Source organism: Bison bison, unplaced genomic scaffold, assembly GCF_000754665.1.
Source record: "Bison bison bison isolate TAMUID 2011002044 unplaced genomic scaffold, Bison_UMD1.0 scf7180017864327, whole genome shotgun sequence".
NCBI lineage: Eukaryota > Metazoa > Chordata > Mammalia > Artiodactyla > Bovidae > Bison > Bison bison.
Window position 1 is genome coordinate 1106301 of NW_011494899.1, and position 20084 is coordinate 1126384.

Consider the following 20084-nt stretch of genomic DNA (forward strand, 5'->3'; position numbering starts at 1 on the left):
CAAATTGCCAACATCCACTGGATCATAGAAAAAGCAAAAGAGTTCCAGAAAAACATCTATTTCTGCTTTATTGACTATGCCAAAGCCTTTGACTGTGTGGATCACAATAAACTGTGGAAAATTCTGAAAGAGATGGGAATGACCAACCTAGATAGCATATTCAAAAGCAGAGACATTACTTTGCCAACAAAGGTCCATCTAGTCAAGGCTATGGTTTTTCCAGTAGTCATGTATGGATGTGAGAGTTGGACTGTGAAGAAGGCTGAGCACCGAAGAATTGATGCTTTTGAACTGTGGTGTTGGAGAAGACTCTTGAGAGTCCCTTGGACTGCAAGGAGATCCAACCAGTCCATTCTGAAGGAGATCAGCCCTGGGATTTCTTTGGAAGGAATGATGCTAAAACTGAAACTCCAGTACTTTGGCCACCTCATGCGAAGAGTTGACTCATTGGAAAAGACTCTGATGCTGGGAGAGATTGGGGGCAGGAGGAGAAGGGGACGACAGAGGATGAGATGGCTGGATGACATCACTGACTCAATGGACGTGAGTCCGAGTGAACTCTGGGAGTTGGTGATGGACAGGGAGGCCTCTCGTGCTGCGATTCATGGGGTCACGAAGAGTCGGACACACTGAGCGACTGAACTGAACTGAACTGAAACCCTTTATGTTCTTCCTCCTATCACAGCTCTGTTCAGTGAGAAGAAGAGATTATGGTAACATTGTATGCTCTTAAAGGACCACTCCCTATGATGTGAGATCTGAACTCACCTCTTTTTGAACCAACCTTGCTTGCCCAAAACACACCTTTCTTATTTCAGTGCCGCAAACACCTCCAGGCTCTTGAGAGCCGGGACTACTGTGTTGTTCATCTTTGTATACCTAGTGCCTAGCATGTAAAAGTCACTTGATAGACATTTATTGAATGAACAAATAAGTAAGTGAGTGAGTGAATGACCACCAGCCTTTTATAAGATTGAGCTGCTTTTTATACTTCATCCATTCACACTTTCAGAAACCCCAGCAAAGTCAGGGAACGCTTCAGGAGAAAGGATTTCTATATTCTCTCTCTCTCTGATAAAGAATTTTCGAAAAGGAAAACACTTAAAAGCAAAAAGCAGAACCTTTTAATTTATATGATCAAAAGTAAGTCCTAGGTAAAATCAGCAGGGGATTTTAAATTAAGCGAATTTTAATAAATTCACTTTCCATTGGGTCATCATGCATAAGAAGAGAACTCTAGTGCTTCAAAGCAGAAGAGAGGAAAGTCAGAATTATGTGGGACATTGTCATAAACATTTCTAGGATGAGAGCCGGCATCTTCCCCAGAGGCTCCTGCATAGACAACCACTCCATCTCCACTTAAAGTTTTGTTTCTTTGATGAAGCCAGCAAAGCTACAGGAAGGGCTAAAGGAAGGACCAAGGGATAGACTTCCATTTTCTTATATCAGCCCTTAAAGTGCAGGCAGAAAGTTGAGAAAATGCAGACAGAAGCCAGAGAGGACTCAGGCAAAGGGAAAAAGCAATATTCTACCAGTTTCCTGGGGGAGAGATCCTGGTAAATAAATCTAGAAAGTGTCAGATGCAGTAACCACCTTTGAGATTCACCAAGCACATTGATAAAACCACCACAGTTTAACTGTATTTAACCCCCTATCTCCTAAACTTATTTAACATAGCAGACCCTGCTTCCCATAACATCTGTTAGCATCCTGCAGCAAGCCATGGAACATACTGTGGGAAACACTGCCTCTGGGAATAAAAGGTTTAATCTGAAATTTGTTCTCCACTGGTCGAAGGCATCAGGTAGCCACTTTGTACCTCAGTTTCTTCTGATTTAAGTAAGCACGTGATTGGAATTGACCTTTAGTCTGTCCCAGCCGTATTCTTTAGCTTGGCTGAAGCTTGAAAGCAGACTGCATGGAAAGAAAGAAAGAAAACAGAGGCAAAACCTCCTCATTTTTAACTTTTTTTTTAAAAAAGTATTTATTTAACTGTGCCAGGTCTTAGTTGTAGCACAAAGGATCTTTGATCTTCGTTGCAGCATGCATTCTCAGTTGTTAAGTCATGGCCAACCCTTTTCGGTCCTATGGACTATAGTCTGCCAGGCTCCTGTGTCCTTGAGATTTCCCAGATGAGAGTACTGGAGTCGGTTGCCATTTCGTCCTTCAGGGGGTCTTCCCAACCCAGGGATAGAACCTGTGTCTCTTGCATCTCCTACATTACAGGAAGATTCTTTAGCACTGAGTCACGGTGACCTTTTTAGCTGTGGTATGCAATCTTTAGCTGTGGCATGTGGGATCCAGTTCCCTGGCTAAGGATCAAACCCAGACTCCTTGGAGCATGGAGTCTTAACCAGTGAAAAACACCAGGAAAGTCCCAGAACCTCCTCTTAAACAGCAGATTTTCTTTAATACGAGCTTGAGGTCTTCCCTTTGCTGGAAGGGTTTTAAGGGATTCTCCTGGCCTGCAGGAGGTGGTACAGCACAGGCTAAGAGGTTAGTTGTGGACTCAGATACAGAAAGAAGAGAATTTCTGTGCCATGCGGGAGGGGAATTGACATGTTAGCTATAGAACAGCACACTGTTTTAAATTATTCTTGGCTGAAACCCCTGGTCCCTTACACAGGTTCAGACTCCACCTACATGAGCAGCCTCAGTCACACAGGGCTCCCTGCCTCTCCTGGCTTTGTATGCTTGGTTTCTTCCAGGTTCTGACACAAGCAATCTGATTTTGGCCTGTGGTCTTCACAGAATCCTCCAAACATTCCCTAACTGTTCCTCTAGGAGCTCCCTGGCTTGTTTTGGCTTCAGGTCACAGATTCAGCAAAGTCTCGCCATATTTACTATGGTCATGTACACAGACGCACACTACCACAGGTGATCTAGTGTAGCTCAAAAGGCCACAGGGCTAAGAGTGAGAAGAATTTGGTCACCTACCAGCTAGACAAGAGCCTTAGTTTCTTCGTCTCAAAAATGGAAATAATTCCATGAACCTAGCTGGCCCATCATAAGAGTCGGAGGTTATCTAGGTCATGCACCTTGTCTTTCGGATACAGCAGTTGCTTAATAAATGGCACGTGACACTCATCAGCTTGTCACCATTTTTATTCTGCTTCCCTCTTGCAGTTGCAGTGGTTAAAAAAAAAATCAGTATCTGGCTCATTTTTTTTTTTTTTAAGCGTTATATTCTGTCTCTGCATTCACATCCAGCCTCCCCTCCCTGCCATATTGGCTATCAAGCTGTTCCTACATATTCAGTTTGGGAAAAAGAAACATTGTCCTCTGATCCAGAGATGAAACGCCCCACCACTGGACCAGATGTTCACAGGAGAAGCCTTTGATTTTTCATTTATTTATTCATTTATTTATTTAGTGTTAGTCTCTTAAGCTCCCAGCACAGCAGCAGAAGGTAAGGCTGTGCAAGCCCCACGCATACCAGCCAGCTCCATTGGGAGGGCTTTTCAAATTCCAGGCATGCTGCCTCCGTGCAGAGCTCTGGCCTCCGGGGCCAAGGGCTCGCTCTTCGCTCCCAGACCCCAACGGCAAGAATAGAAATGGCAGATCACGTAGCAGCAAATGCCAGGCAAAGGCCAGAGTCAAGCTTTTTGGCACCTCTGTCCCCCTGACAGCAGGAAGCAGTGTCAGTCTCTGTCCTGGGGCCCATATTCCAAAGCCAAAGCTGTGTTGTTTCAGCTTGAAAGGGTCCAATTGCAGAAGGAGCCATTTTCATCATTTTTAACTAGGGTTCACTGAAAAAGCTTCCTCCCACATTGTGTGTGTGCCCATTAATTTGTGTTAATTCGAGTGGGAATCAAGCCAGTTCAATGAGTGATAATTAGGTACCTTAATGAAGAAATGTATAGTTTCTGTAACTGTTATTTACAAGCTTTTATGTACCACTTCATATTTCCAGAGGCCTTCACAATCATTCATCAGGGCAACTCTCAGTACCGTAGGAGTGATGTCAATAAGTACTGAGAGTTGTGGTTCCCTTGGAAATGTTGTTTTTCAGCTCTTGTATAATCTAGGTACAAATTCCCCACCTTTGACAAGACAGAAAGATTATCTTACAAGTACATACCCATGTGATTATATTTAACAGCTTAACAGGCTCCTTAGCTGCTTGAGGACACAATTATATACATGATTGTAAATACTTGGAGTGTATTTTCTTTTTCTTAAATCATTAATTTTTGTTTGTTTTTTTTTTTTTTTTACTATGCTGGGTCTTCACTGCTGAGCAGACTTTTCTCTAGTTGTGGCCAGTGGGATCTACTCTCTAGCTGCGATATGTGAGCTCATTGTTGAGATGGCTTCTGTTGAGGCTCTAGGGTGCGCGGGCTTCTGTAGTTGTGGCTTCCGGACTCCGGAGCACAGGCTCTAGTGGTGCACAGGCTTAGTTGCCCTGCGGCATGTGGGATCTTTCCTGATCAGGAATCCAACTCGTGTCTCCTGCATTGGCAGGTGGATTCTTTACCACTGAGCCATCACGAAGCCCTGGAGTGTATTTTCTTTCCTTCAGTCTTCTTTTTTTTTCATTTTCTGTGGGTTGTATGCCTTGGCAGCTGCTTGCAATATCCCGAAGGGAGATCCTAGTCACAAAAGTGCTTAAGTGATGAGCCCCTAAGCTGTTGCTGTTCAGTAGCTCAGTCGAGTCCGACTCTTTGTGACCCTGTGGACTGCAGCACACCAGGCTTCCATGTCCTTCACCATCTTCTGGAGTTTGCTCAAACTCATGTCCATTGAGTCAGCGATGCCATCCAACCATCTCATCCTCTGTCATCCTATTCTCCTCCTGCCTTCAATCTTTCCCAGCATCAGAGTCTTTTCCAATGAGTCAGTTCTTCGCATTAGGTGGCCAAAGTATTGGAGCTTCAACTTCAGCATCAGTCCTTCCAATGAATATTCAGGACTGATTTCTTTTAGAATTGACTGGTGTGACCTCCTTGTAGTCCAAGGGACTCTCAAGAGTCTTAAGCTACCTATTGACAGAAGACTAAGAAGCAATATGGACCTGGCAATATCTCACAGTTTTTAAGTGTCCAGTGCATTGTACCTGCACAAGGGGATTTTTAGAAAGACCAAATAATTTAGGTTCATAAATGAGTGCGTATAGACATTTATTATCAATATTTCTCAAGTCAGCAGTATTGAGAACAGTTTCTACTGTACTCAGTAACTTTTTTAATGTCATGGAATCTTTATTTCAAGGTAGAAAATCATAAATCATGGCTTATACCAGACACTTTTAAAGTTTTAGAGCTTCAGCGTCAGTCCTTCCCATGAATATTCAGAGTAAATTTCCTGTAGGATTGACTGGTTTGATCTCCTTGTCCAGGAGACTCTCGAGAATCTTCTCCAGCACCACAGTTTAAAGCATCATTTGGTGCTCAGCCTTGCAGCCTTCTTTATGGCCCAACTCGCATATCTGTACATGACTACTGGAAAATCCATAGCTTTGACTATACGGACTTTTGTCACCAACGTGATACCTCTGCTTTTTTAATACTCTATCTAGGTTTGTCATAGCTTTTCTTCCAAAGAGCAAGTGTCTTTTAATTTCATTGCTGCAGGCACCATCCACAGTGATTTTGGAGCCCAAGAAAATAAAATATGTCACTGTTTCCACTTTTTCCCATCTATTTGCCATGAAGTAATGGGACTGGATGCCACGATCTTATTTTTTTGAATGTTGAGTTTTAAGCCAGCTTTTTCACCCTCCTCTTTAACCCTCATCAAGAAGCACTTTAGTTCCTCTTTGCTTTCTGCCATTAGGGTGGTGTCATTCACATATCTGAGGTTGTTTATATTTCTCCTGGCAATCTTGATTCCCACTTGTGATTCATCCAGCCCAACATTTCACATAATGTACTCTGCATATAAGTTAAGTAAGCAGGGTGACAATATACAGTCTTGATGTACTCCTTTCCCAATTTAGAACAAGTCAGTTGTTCCATGTCTGGGTTCTAACTGTTGCTTCTTGACCTTCATACAGATTTTCAGGAGGCAGGACAGGTGGTCTGGTATTCCCATCTCTTTAAGAATTTTCCACAGTTTGTTGTGATCCACACAGTCAAAGGCTTTAGCATAGTCAATGGAGCTGAAGTAGGTCATTTTTTGAAATTCTCTTGCTTTATCTGTGATCCAGCGGATGTTGGCAATTTGATCTCTGGCTCCTCTGTCTTTTCTAACCCAATTTGTACATCTGGAAGTTCTCAGTTTACATACTGCTGAAGCCTAGCTTGAAGGATTTTGAGCATTACCTTGCTAGCATATGAAATGAACACAGTTGTATGGGAATTTGAACATTCTTTGGCATTTCCCTTCTTTGGGATTGGAGTAAAAACTGACCTTTCACAGCCCTGTGGCCACTGCTGAGTTTTCCAAATTTGCTGGCATATTGAGTGCAGCACTTTCACAGCATCATCTTTTGAGGTTTGAAATAGCTCAGCTGGAATTCCATCACCTCCTCTAGCTTTTTTCATAGTAATGTTTCCTAAGGCCCATTTGACTTCACATTCTAGGATGTCTGGCTCTAGGTGAGTGACCACATCATCATGGTTATCCAGGTCCTTAAGACTTTCTTGTATACTTTTCCTATGTATTCTTGCCACTTTTTCTAAATCTCTTCTGTTACAACGAGATGCCAGTCCAGGTTCAATGCACGATACTGGATGCTTGGGGCTGGTGCACTGGGACGACCCAGAGGGATGGTATGGGGAGGGAGGAGGGAGGAGGGTTCAGGATGGGGAACACATGTATACCTGTGGTGGATTCATTTTGATATTTGGCAAAACTAATACAATTATGTAAAGTTTAAAAATAAAATAAAATTAATTAAAAAAAATAAATAAATAAATCTCTTCTGTTAGATCCATATGATTTCTGTCCTTTATTGTGCTGATCTTTGCATGAAATCTTCCCTTGGTTCTCCAATTTTCCTGAAGAGATCTCTAATCTTTCCCATTCTGTTGTTTTCCTCTGTTTCTTTGCATTGTTTACTTATGAAGGCTTTCTTCTCTCTCCTTGCTGTTTTCTGGAACTCTGCAGCATTCTGTTGGGTATATCTTTCCCTTTCTCCTTTGCCTTTCCCTTCTCTCCTTTTCTCAGCTATTTGTAAGACCTCCTCAGACAACCACTTAGCCTTCTTGGCATTTTTTGCAATGCTCATGGTTAAAAATTTACCAGCCTACCACTGGGGGCATGCGGCAGTTTTCTGAGTTTGCAAAGGCAAGTAGCCCTGGTGGCTAAATGGTAAAGAATCAGCCTGCAATGCAGAAGACATGGGAGTTCAATCCCTGGGTCAGGAAGGTCCCCTGGTGAAGGCAATGGCACCCCACTCCAGCCTGGAAAATCCCATGGACGGAGGAGCCTGACAGGCTACAGTCCATGGGGTTGAAAAAGAGTTGGACACAACTTAGCAACTAAACTACAACAACCCAGGTAGAAACCAAAAGTCAGAAAATGAACAAGTCTTGGTCTGAGTCACAGAACTCCATAGAGGCATTGCTGGGCCTCTGAGTGTGGTGTCGCTGAAGAAGCTCTGGCTTTGGAGTCAGGCAGATCTGACTTTGGATCTCATAGAACTGCTCTTACACAGTAAACTGTTTAAGTGTCTGACCCAGCGTCTACCCCACTCAGCCTCCCCACCTGCAAAATAAGGATGACAATATCTAGCTTATCCATGTGCCAAAAAAAACCTAACAAAGCACCAGGGAGATGTGCAATAGGTATGATTTGCCCTTTTGACTTACAAGTTCAGATCTGTGTGTATTACCCCATTCTTGCCATAACCATATATATGTTTTTTTTTTATTTCAACTCTACCCAATGGACCAAACACCTTTCACAAAATAGTAAATATTCTTTTTTCTCCAAATATGTTCCACTGGAATAAGTTTTTTTAAAAAGTCTCAGTGCTGACATTCATGTGTGATTTGGGGAATCAGTTTCTTTCCAACAGTCTTAGAAATGTATGTACTAGGTATCAAGTAAGATCATTTTTCAGCCGCCCGGAGTTTTCTCCACCGACTGTTCTGCTGAGCTAAGCTTCCTGAGGAGGATTGATTTGGGAGCCCATGGGTGCCATGGTTCTGTCCACCAAATTAACTGCAGTAGCCTGCAGGGTGTCCTTCTCGCTGTTGTGTTCTGTGCCGTGTGCGTTCTCTGCATATGCTCACCAACCAGTTAGTAGACACTCGCTCCTAAGCTATTCAGCTAAGCCAAGAATGTACTTTTCTTTTTAGACTTTTACTAATTTATTTTTACCCGAATAATACATTTAGTTGTTTTTAACATTTTTAAAAATACAAAGGTGTATAAAATGACAATTGCCGTTCCTGTGTGGTAGAGTGTGCTCTGTTCAACTCTTTGCAAATCCATGAACTGTAGCCCGCCAGGCTCCTCTGTCCATGGGATTTCCCCTGGACAAGAATACTGAAGTGGGTTGCCATTTCCTTCTCCAGGGGATCTTTCTGACCCAGGGATCAAACCCGCATCTCCTGCACTGGCAGGTAGATTCTTTCCACTGAGCTACCAGGAAATCCCTTCCCTTCCTATGCAATCACCCCATTCACTCACGTCTCTCCCATAAACCGCCCCCAACACTAAAAAGAGGGTAGAGAGGAGGAGGAAGCAACCTCTGACAATTAGTTTCTTATGAACTTGAAGGCTCCTGGGGCCCCGTCTTGAACACCCAGCGTCAGCACAGCCTTCACCTTAGTTTCTACCTGTGTCTAAGGCATTGGGCCAAAGAAAGCTATTAAAACCAGCAATACTGCAATGAGCTCATATGGCTTGTCAGGAGGTATAAAGCAAATTGGCAAAGACATACCCATAATAAAGTTGGAGAGGATCTGCTTTGTTTCTGTAAAGATAAATGACACAGGTTGTACAAACACCATCTATCAGCTAACCCTCGGTAGGTTGTCATTTATCTGGGGAAAAACAGGAGAGAATCTGTGTTTACAGGGTATGTACCATGTGTCAGGTGTACAGTGCTAGGCTCTTTTTTTCTTTTTTCTGGTGGTAAAATATACAAAACATAAAAATGCCATTTTAACCGTCTTTAAGTGTACAGTTCAATGGCATTAGGTACATTCACAATGTTATACGACCATCACCACCATCCATCTCCAGGGAGTGCTAGGCTCCTTTGCCCATCTCACTTGTTCCCTGCAGCAGCTTCTGAAATCTGTGTTAATATTCTCCATACAGTGAGGATATTTCAGAGAGACTATTTAACGTCTCATACCAAGTACCTGGCAGAGCCTGGGGTGAACCCAGGCGTGTTCGTCTCCAAAACACATGGTCAGGCGTGCCTGGCTCACTCTCTTATCTGTGGTTTTTTCCCTCTGTTTCATCCTATACTGTTGTCCAGGGGTGATCCTGCTGCTTCTAGATAAGCTGCGGAAGATGAAGTGGGAGCAGATGTGGAGGCTGACCGCAGAGAGGGAGCTGATGGGCATGCTCTCTACGTCCTTAGCCGACCAGGTGAGTCACCAGCCTAAAAGGTATGGTTATTCCCAAGCCCCCGGTGTGCTGCTTCTCAAACTTGCATGGGGCTGGGTCTACATTATTTTTCCAGCTCTTGCATGACTTCATACTTGGATAAATCTGCTTCATTCTTGCCAGCCGAAGACCACAGCCCTCTCCTTAGTTCATTCCCCCTGTTCATCCGTGTTCATCACACTTTTTCCTGCACACTGTGCGTGCCAGGAACTATGTTCAGAAACAGGATTACAGGGATAAACGAAGGACAGAATCCTTGGCCTCAGAAAGTCCATAGTTTATTGATGTAGACTCTCAAGTAAGTGATAGTTTGGTGTGTTAAGAGGAGGTCACGGTCTTCACCTCAATGCAGAATGCACAGTGCCTGCCCCCTGAGATTCTGAAATGCCAAGGCATATTTCCCGGAAAAGATTTCATTTGTCTTTTTGGCAAATAGAATCAAACTTTTAAAGCCACGCCTTTTGCTTAGCTCCTGTACTGTGACCCCCATCCTCAAGGGGAATGGATTTAAATAGAAGGGACAAACCTCCTTGGCTGGTGAAATCAGCTTTTAATCCAGGCAGTCTGAAAAAGTCCATGAACTCCAGCAAGCAACTAACATAAATTCCTAAAACCCCCATTTCTCATTTCTGCTGAGCCTTTGACTTTGAATCTACTAGGGTCACACATCTTGATTCTGAGATCCCCATGTTATATGTGGCCATCTCAGAATGTAAAGATATCTCTGAGTTCGTTGCGTGTTATTCTTTCCTGTTCAACCAAAAAGCAAGCCCACTCTCCTTGTTTTTGCTCATCATTCAGCTGCCTGATTCACTGAATTCTTACAGAGTTTTCTAGTATGAAGGAAAACAAGAAACTCTGTAGGGTTACTTTACTATTTTTTTTTTTTAGCATTGTTATTATTCAGTATTTCCCAAGCAGCCAGAAACTAATTTCCTTTTTCATACAGGAGATATGGTATAATGGATGAGTTAAAAATTACCCAGGTAGCTGTTTTACACCTGAGGGGAAAATTGTCCTCCATCATCATATTTCAAGTCGGGTCACAATGACTTGAGTGTGTCCCCAAAAGCTAGCAATTGCATGTCCATGTCCAGAGAAGATAGTTTATTCAGCCGTCTCCTTCTGTGAAGGCCCATAATTCACCTTCCGGCTCCACTTGTCAGCAGCTAGTTAATAAGCATGGCCTGGTGGTGCAGGAGCTTGAAGAAGAGCTGGAAAGAGGGAAAGCCCCATAGAAAAGTCAGAGTTGAATTTGGAGATGGGGAGCACAGATACAGGCACCCTGGCCCATAGGAATCCCAGGCACATCCATCATCAAGTCTGCCCAGAGCCCCAGGAAATGCGGCTGAAGCAGGATGTATCATTTGTCTCAGCCCCTGAATCAGCAGAGCAACTTGTCATCACACAGTTTCCTCTCCAGGAGGCTCAGGATGGATGACATGGGGTTCCTCTGTGAGGTAAGAAGCGGGCCAGAAAAGCGGCTTCATTTATTATATACCAGCTCAAGTGGAAAAGATGCTCTGTGTCTGCCCCCATGTCCCTTTGCTGGAAGGGGATCACTGAGACCAGCAAGACCCGTGAACATCAAGTCAGCATGGGGCATTCCCCCCAGTGTAGGGGGATCTATCCAAACAGGATTGCTTGGTTTCTAGAGATAAAAGGCACGGGAAATGCCCAGCAGGGCAAGCCAGCCTGTGCTTCAAGCAGGAGGCTCATGAGAGATTGCACAGGAGATGTCATGCCTCGAGAGCCAGCATCACAAGCTGAGCCCATTTGACTGACAGTTGTCTCTGGCTTTTATCCCCCAGGACATTTTCAATGCTGTCATCAAACAAAACCCCTTCCTCGTGTATCAGCTGCCCTGCTTCTGGAATGTGCAGCTGTCAGACCACACCCGCTCCGAGCAGTGCTACAGAGACGTGTCTGACCTAAAGGTAGGATAAGGAAAGCCCCAGTGGGCATCAGCTCACCCCCCGGGTAAAGTGAGGTGCCCAGCAGTGGCAGAGGGAACCCGAATGGGGCATGAGTGGCTCGGAGCCTGTGTGTAGTGTGGGGAAAGAGAGAAGGGTGCAGGAGAGCAGAATGAATGTGCTTTTCTTCTTTGTTTGGTTCCCCACCCATCTTGTTTGGGCTTCCTGGAAAGCATAAGGTCTCCAAGCACAAGAACCAGCTTGTGTGGTTATGTTTCCTGCCACCTGCTGCTGGCTGTTTGGGTTCATGTCAGCTCCCCAAATCCAATCATTTAATTCAAACAAAGCATTTAGGGAGGGTCTACTCTGTAGATGTTATACAGCCAGATGCTGTAGATATGGATATGAACAATTTATTTTCTACTTTCAAATCAGTCTTGGCAGAGAGGAACAGAGAAACAAGTAAAGAAATAAATGTTAAAAAAAAAACTGACAGATGCTATGATAGCTATCCATGAGGTGAGCTGTTGAATAGTTATATGGATAGCTAGGGCTTCCCTGGTAGCTCAGATGGTAAAGAGTCTGCCGGCAATGCAGGAGACCCAGGTTCGATCCCAGAGTCAGGAAGATCCCCTGAAGAAGGGTCTTGGAAAAGGAAATGACAACCACTACAGTATTCTTGCCTGGGAAATCCCATGGGCAGAGGGACCTGGTGGGCTATACCCCATGGGGTTGCAAAGAGTCGGTCATGATTGAGCAACTAACACACATATATGGATAGCTATTTATGATAGCATAAATTTCTCATTCAACCCCAGGGAGAAGGGACAGTGACAGAAAAGCCTTCACTGTAGTGTCTCCAAACACACCCGGTAGGGCCTAGCATTAGATAAAGAAGAAGGGATGTATCAGTTACCTACTGCCTTAGATAATGCTGCATAACAAGCTGTTCTAATAAGGGCTTAAATCATTGATTTAATCATCAATTAAATCATTAATTGTAGACAATTTAGTTGATCAGTCTAAAAGTTGGCTGGATGATTGTCTGATAGTGGCTTAGCCAAATGTCTGTGGTCAGCTTCAGACCAGGAGTCTGGCGGCTAGCGCAACTTGCTTCTCCTCTAGTACCTACTGTGTCCCATCACCTGGCCAGTCTAGCTTGTTCCCCCAGCAAAGCAGAGGTAGAAAAGGAAGCCCTTGGGTACATAAGGAAAACTGAATCCTTTTTGCTGGCATCCTATGTACCAAAGGAACTGTGGGACTGAGCCTGGAGTTAAGTGGTGTGTCAGAATTCCTTGCTGTGGAACATATACACAATGGAGTATTACTCGGCCATTAAGAATACATTTGAATCAGTTCTAATGAGGTGGATGAAACTGGAGCCTTTTATACAAAGTGAAGTAAGCCAGAAAGAAAAACACCAATACAGTATACTAATGCATATATATGGAATTTAGAAAGATGGTAATGATAACCCTGTATGCGAGACAGCAAAAGAGACCCAGATGTATAGAACAGTCTTTTGGACTCTGTGGGAGAGGGCAAGGGTGGGATGATTTGGAAGAATGGCATTGAAACATGTATAATATCATATGTGAAACAAATCACCAGTCCAGGTTTGATGCAGGATACAGGATGCTCGGGGCTGGTGCACTGGGATGACCCAGAAGGATGGTATGGGGATGGAGGTGGGAGGGGGCTTCAGGATGGGGAACACGTGTACCCCCGTGGCGGATTCATGCTGATGTATGACAAAACCAATACAATATTATAAAGTAATTAGCCTCTAATTAAAATAAATACATTTATATATTAAAAAAAAGAATTCCTTACCTATCGTTGTGAAAGAATGAAAGAGTGAAGAGCTGACTTCAGCTATTAAATGACTGCTTAACGATTTAACCTAGGCCTGTCTGACACCAAGTGTGTTTGCCCTCTGGCTGTAACAAAAAGGAACAAGATATGTGTATCCATAGAGAGTTTATTTCATTAAAAATTATACCCATCGCCCAGGTAACAATGTGATAACAATAATTGCAAGTTATCAAAAGGAAAAGGGGACCAAACCTTACTTTTCTAATAAGTCAGCCTTTTCTTACTGACTTTTGGGCCGTGTCTACATTTTGTGTGTGGTCCATGTCTACATCGTGTGCATGTTATGTCTTATTTATGGTCACAATATACATGGAATTTTATACTTTTCCATTACATCGCCATAACTGATACTTCAGTTGTTTCCAAATTTTTGCAAATATAAATATGTTAAAATCAACAGCTCAAAGTTCACACCTTCTCAGGAGTAAGATCACAGAGTCAAAAAGAAAGAACTGTTTTTTTAAACGCAGTTGAAGTTCATTGCAAAATATTTAAAACAGAAGTACTTACATTATTCATTCTTTCAATCAGCATTTATGTAATTCGTTCAATAGGCCATGTACTTCATAGACATAAGGAAAACAGATGAAATGCACATTTTCTAAGAAAATCATGAACAAAAAGTTCAAAGGGGAGGGAAGTAAAAACAGCCTTATAAAGAACACTTAAATATGCTGCATAAAATTTTTTTAATGTTTTGAAGGCATAGTTGATCAGTTCATATGGTAAATGAAGTAAGCAGAGTCCAGAAAACAATGATAACGTGTAACTCCAGACTGATAAAAAGCAGCTACATGTGCTACTTGCTGGGTATTTGCTGATTCTTGGTGGCTGGGAGCCTGGTGTCGAGGTAGATAACTGTATAATTATTTGTTCAAACAAGGGAATGCTATCGTGAGTTGCATGGAATAATAGTTGTCTTTCACCATCTCCCAGAGTTTGCTGAAACTTATGTCCATTGAGTCGATGATGTCATCCAACCATCTCATCCTCTGTTGCCCCTTCTTCCTTGCCCTCGATCTCTCCCAGCATCAGGGTCTTTTCTAATGAGTCGGCTCTTTGCATCACGTGGCCAAAGTATTGGAGCTTTAGCTTCAGCATCAGTCCTTCCAGTGAATATTCAGAACTGATTTCCTTTAGGATTGACTGGTTTGATCTCCTGGCTGGAGATCCCTTGGACTCTCAAAAGTCTTCTCCAGCACTGCAGTTTGAAAGCATCAATTCTTCAGCACTCAGCCTTCCTTATGGTCCAATTCTCACATCCATACATGACTATTGGAAAATCATAGCTTTGACTATACGGATCTTTGTGGGCAGTGATGTCTCTGCTTTTAAATATGTTACCTAGGTTTGTCAGAGCTTTTCTTCCAAGGAGCAAACGTCTTTTAATTTCATGGCTTTAATCACCATCTGCAGTGATTTTGAAGCTCAAGATAATAAAGTCTGTCACTGTTTCCATTGTTTCCCCATCTATTTGCCATGAAGTGATTGGACTGGATGCCATACTCTTAGTTTTCTGAATGTTGAGTTTTAAGCCAACTTTTTCACTCTCCTCTTTCACTTTCATCAAGAGGCTCTTTAGTTCCTCTTCACTTTCTGGTATCCTCTGCATATCTGAGGTTACTAATATTTTTCCTGACAGCTGACATTTGCATGATGTATTCTGCATATGAGTTAAATAAGCAGGGTGACTGTACACAGCCTTGCCATACTCCTTTCCCAATTTTGTTGTTCTGTGTCCAGTTCTAACTGTTGCTTCTTGAACTGCATACAGGTTTCTTAGGAGGCTGGTAAGGTGGTTTGGTATTCCCATCTCTTTAAGAATTTTTCACAGTTTGTTGTGATCCACACAGTCAAAGGCTTTAGTGTAGTCAGTGAAGCAGAAGTAGACGTTTTTTCCAGAATTCCCTTGCTTTCCCTTGTATGATATAAGAAATTTAAAAAAATAATACTGAAAGTAGGTTAGAAGAACAAGAGGTTATCAAAAATGAATAGGCCTATTTGGATCAACTAGAACTTTTAGAAGTGAAAAATATAATTATTGAAATTATAAATTAAATGCATATGTTAAGCAATAGATTAGTGCCAGCTGAAGAGAGATTTAGTGAACAGGAAGAAATATCTGAGGAAATTACCCAACCCAGCACACTGGGAAAAAAAGATGGAAAAACAGAGGAAAGATAAGATACTGGGATGTGTCTAATTAGATTATAGGAAAGAAATAAAGAGAAAAATTGGAAGTGAGGCATCACTGGATGGGATGGTGACTGGGAACTTTTCAACTGTTAAAATGTGTCCATATGTTTTCTGAACAGTTTAAAGAGAAAGGATTTTGTTTGCAAAACACAATAAATAAATAAAGAGAAAGCCATGTTTAGACTTACAACAGTGAAATTTCACTGAGGTAAAGAAAAGTGGTTTTAACAATAGCCAGAGTGAAAAGACAGATTCTCTACACAGCAGTTCCATGTGTGATGAGACTTCCAAAGCAATGGATGTCTGAAAAGAGTAAAAAGAATACCTTCGACGTGCTGAGAGACAATAACAACACATTGTATACCCATGAAAACAATCTTTCAAGCATGAGAGAGGAATATCCAGATGAGTAAAAACAAAGAGGATTTACCATCAACATACATATGCAAAGCAACTTCCAAAGGGTATGTTTTGGAGTCTGTTGGAAAATGGTTCCACATTCAAGAAGGAATGTTGAACAAGCAAGTTAGAAATGTATCAGAACTCTAAATAGAGTTTCTAAATGATAGCAATAATAGTAATAATAATGCTATGGCATGTTGGTTTAAAAACATTATACCTAAATTATCAGAAAATGACAGTGTGTAATCAGGAAGGAAATGATGAGAATTAAAGTACTCTGACGACCCAGAGGGATGCTATGGGGAGGGAGGAGGGAGGAGGGTTCAGGATGGGAAACACATGTATACCGGTGGCAGATTCATTTTGATATTTGGCAAAACTAATACAATTACGTAAAGTTTAAAAATAAAATCAAATTTAAAAAAAAATTTTTCAAAGTAAAAATAAATAAATAAATAAATAAAACAACTCTTGGTAGGAAAATAAAATTTTATAGAGGAATAGAAAACAAATTCCCCCTCACCAGTATACGATTCTCCTATTCATCTCATACATCTAAATACTATGATTAATTTCTATTATGTCCACACAAAATTTTCTGTAATACACATGCATATCTTTATATGGACTTTACTTGCTAGTTTAGTCAACATAATGCCTTGCTACTTTCTCTTTGTTATATATTTATGTGTGTGTTTGTTTGCATATGAAACCTTTCTATATTAGCACTCTCTCACATTTCAAGTGATTATTAAATAAATATAGACCTTATGAAAATAAAAATAAATAAATAAAGTACTCTGAAATTATTGCTTTATTGAAGAGGGTATGGGATAAGTTAGAACTGTATGTGTGAGCTTCCCTGGTGGCTCAGATGGTAAGGAATCTGCCTGCAGTGCAGGATACCTCGGTTTGATCCCTGGGTCAGGAAGACTACCTGGAAAAGGAAATGGCTACCCACCCCAGTATTCTTGACTGGAGAATCCCATGGACAGAGGAGCCTGGCAGACTGCAGTCCATGGGGTTGCAGAATTGGACAGGACTGAGCGACTAGCATTTTCACTTCGCACTTAGCACTAGCCTATGCATGCTAACATTTCGAGATTAAGCTCTCATAGAATTGAAAAAGGAGGTGGGATGGTAAGGAATAAGAAAAACCAAACAACCAAACAAAACACCTCAATTATTTAAAAGAAAAATTAGATTTCAAGGAAAAAAAAAATAAGTGAAAGTAAAACTAGGGAGAAGTAGAAAACAAAAAATCAAGATGATATAAATAAGTCCAGATATATTGATAATCAAATAAACTAATTTTGCCAGTAAGAAGATAGGTTGTCATATTGAATAGGAAACAATATCCAACATATGCCATTTACAAAAGATATGCCTAATACAAAACAACTCATTAAGTTTGACAGTAAAAATTTTGGAAAGACTATCAAGCAGAAATTATCCCAAAGGAAACTAGGTAACTATCTTGATATCAGACAAAACATTGGTAGGCACAGAGATTGTCACAACTTAAAAACATAAAGTACATCAAGAAGATATAAGAATTCTAAACTTGTGTGCCTGTCATGCTGTAGCATATCTGTATGCAAACCTGAATAGAACTCCAGAGAGAAACTGACAAGTCTGCTATCATAGTAGAATATTTTAACATACCCTTTTCAAATTGAAAGATCAGACATGAAAAAAATGACATATATTCTTCTCAAACTTACATAGGACATTTATTAAAGAGTAACCACGTATTAGACCATAAAACAAATCTCAGCACATTTCAAAGAATCATACTAAATCATACGTTCTAAACAGAAATCATAATTGAAACTGAAAAGTACTTAGAACTGAATGAAAATAAAAAGAGTACATGCCAAAATTAGTGAAATGAAATAAACATACAGGGAAACTTATAGCCTTAAATGCTTATAATAAAAGAAAAGCCTGAAAATTAACCCAAGTATACAACTTAAGATGATATATGAAAAACATTAGGATAAACTCAAAGTTAAAAAAGGACCAGAAATTGATCAACAAAATCTTCAACAAATTCAAAGTTGGTTCTTTGAAAGACACCAATAAAATAGACAAAGCCATGGCAGGATTCATTGAGGAAAAACTAGAGAACTCACCAATAAATCAATCAGTAGGCACGCATGCAATTTCATTCATTCATTCATTCTCCACATGTTTTTGAGCCCAGTGAATCGTCTGAGTTTTAGGAATACAACAAAGATTAAAGCATACAAAAGCCTCGCACTTATGGGGCTTTCAGTCTAGGAGATACAGCAGAGTTATAGGGGATAATATGAGAATACTGTGAACAAAATTATGTCAATAAATTTGAAAACTGTGAAAGGAACATATTCCTAGAAATGTATAATTTACTAAAACTGACTTAAGGAAAAATAAAAAGTCTGGATTATTTTCTAGTCATTAAGCTTCCTTACAAAGAGAGTAGCAGCCCTAGATAGTGAAAAGTTGTTCTACCAATTTTTTTAACCAAAAGATATTTCCAGTTTTAAGTCAACTTTTCCAGGGAATAGGAAAAGAGGACACTTTTTAATTCATTCAGTGAGGTCAGGCTATCCTTGATACCAAAACCAGTCAAGGAGATTACAAAAAAAAAGAAAATTGCAGGCCTACCTCATTCATGAATATTGATGTAAAAATCTTAAGCAAAATATTAGCAGACTAAATCCACCCATGTATAAAACAGATCATACATCATGGCCAAGTTGGGCTTATTCCAGGAAATCCAAAAGTGATCTAACACTGAAAAAATCCATAGCAGTCATTTAGCATGTTAATAGGTTAAAGGAGAAACACTGTCTGGTTATCTAAATAGATGCAGGAGAATTATTTGATAAAATTAAATACTTGTGACAAAACCTCTTATGAGTAGTATCTACTGAAAACCTACAGCAAGCTTTTGCTAAAGAGCTGTGCTAAAAAATGAAAAGAAAACAATAGGAAGCCCAGAAACACCCACACATTTATGAAAATTTGATATATGACATTATATGAGACATATATATGAGATGGCATTGCTGGCCATTGGAGAGAAGATGTACTCTTCCATAAATGGTGTTGAGACACTTGATTATGTATGAGAATCAAGAAAAAATGAAAATAGGTCCCTGTCTCACACCATACACAGAACTTATTCTGATAGAGACTTAAAGGCCAGAGGGCTTCCCTGGCAGTCCAGTGGTTAAAATTCCACGCTTTCACTGCAGGGGGCACAGGTTCAATCCCTGGCCAGGAGACTAAGATCCCACATGCCAAATAGCACAAACAAAAAAATAAAAACTGAAAGGCCAAATTAAACATTTATTTTTAAAAAACTGGAAAACTAGCCTATTACCTTAGAATAGGAAAGAATTTACTCAGGAAAACACCAAAAGTCATAGTTACTCAGTTGTGTCCAGCTCTCTGCGACCCCATAAACTGTAGCCTGCCAAGGCTCCTCTTGACGTGGAATTCTCCAGGCAAGAGAATGTTTTAGCATTGTCCACTGGAGTGAGTAGCCTTTCCTTCTCCAGGGGATCTTCCCGATCCAGAGATCAAATCCAGATCTCCTGCATTGCAGGCAGATTCCTTACCATCTGAGCCACCAAGAAAGCCCAAGACACCAAAAACATATATATCAAAATGAAAATGTCAGTGAATTCAACTACATTGAAATTAATAACTCATCAAAGTGGTATCAAAAAGAGAAAACAAATAAATAGTTGCAACATGTAGCACTAACAGTTTAGTTCAGTCACTCAGTCGTGTCCGACTCTTTGCGACCCCATGAATCGCAGCACACCAGGCCTCCCTGTCCATCACCAACTCCCGGAGTTCACTCAAACTCACGTCCATCGATTGAGTGATGCCATCCAGCCATCTCATCCTCTGTCATCCCCTTCTCCTCCTGCCCCCAATCCCTCCCAGCATCAGAGTCCTTTCCAATGAGTCAACTCTTCGCATGAGGTGGCCAGAGTACTGGAGCTTCAGCTTTAGCATCATTCCCTCCAAAGAAATCCCAGAGTTGATCTCCTTTAGAATGGACTGGGTGGATCTCTCTGCAGTCCAAGGGACTCTCAGGAGTCTTCTCCAACACCACAGTTCAAAAGCGTCAATTCTTCGGCGCTCAGCCTTCTTCACAGTCCAACTCTCACATCCATATATGACCACTGG

At 41.2% G+C, this 20084-nt stretch overlaps 1 protein-coding gene across 3 annotated transcripts in view; it reads left to right on the plus strand.

Annotated features, from left to right (window-relative positions):
* LARGE (like-glycosyltransferase) overlaps positions 1 to 20084 on the plus strand; it is a 619028-nt gene that overhangs the window by 517362 nt on the left and 81582 nt on the right. For 2 of the 3 annotated variants that reach the window (XM_010853352.1, XM_010853353.1), the window contains exons 8-10: positions 9380 to 9492; positions 10887 to 10970; positions 11322 to 11447. In XM_010853352.1, coding sequence (XP_010851654.1) covers positions 9380 to 9492; positions 10887 to 10970; positions 11322 to 11447 — 323 coding nt within the window. The remainder of the gene's footprint in view (positions 1 to 9379; positions 9493 to 10886; positions 10971 to 11321; positions 11448 to 20084) is intronic. The other variant, XM_010853354.1, reaches the window with a different exon arrangement.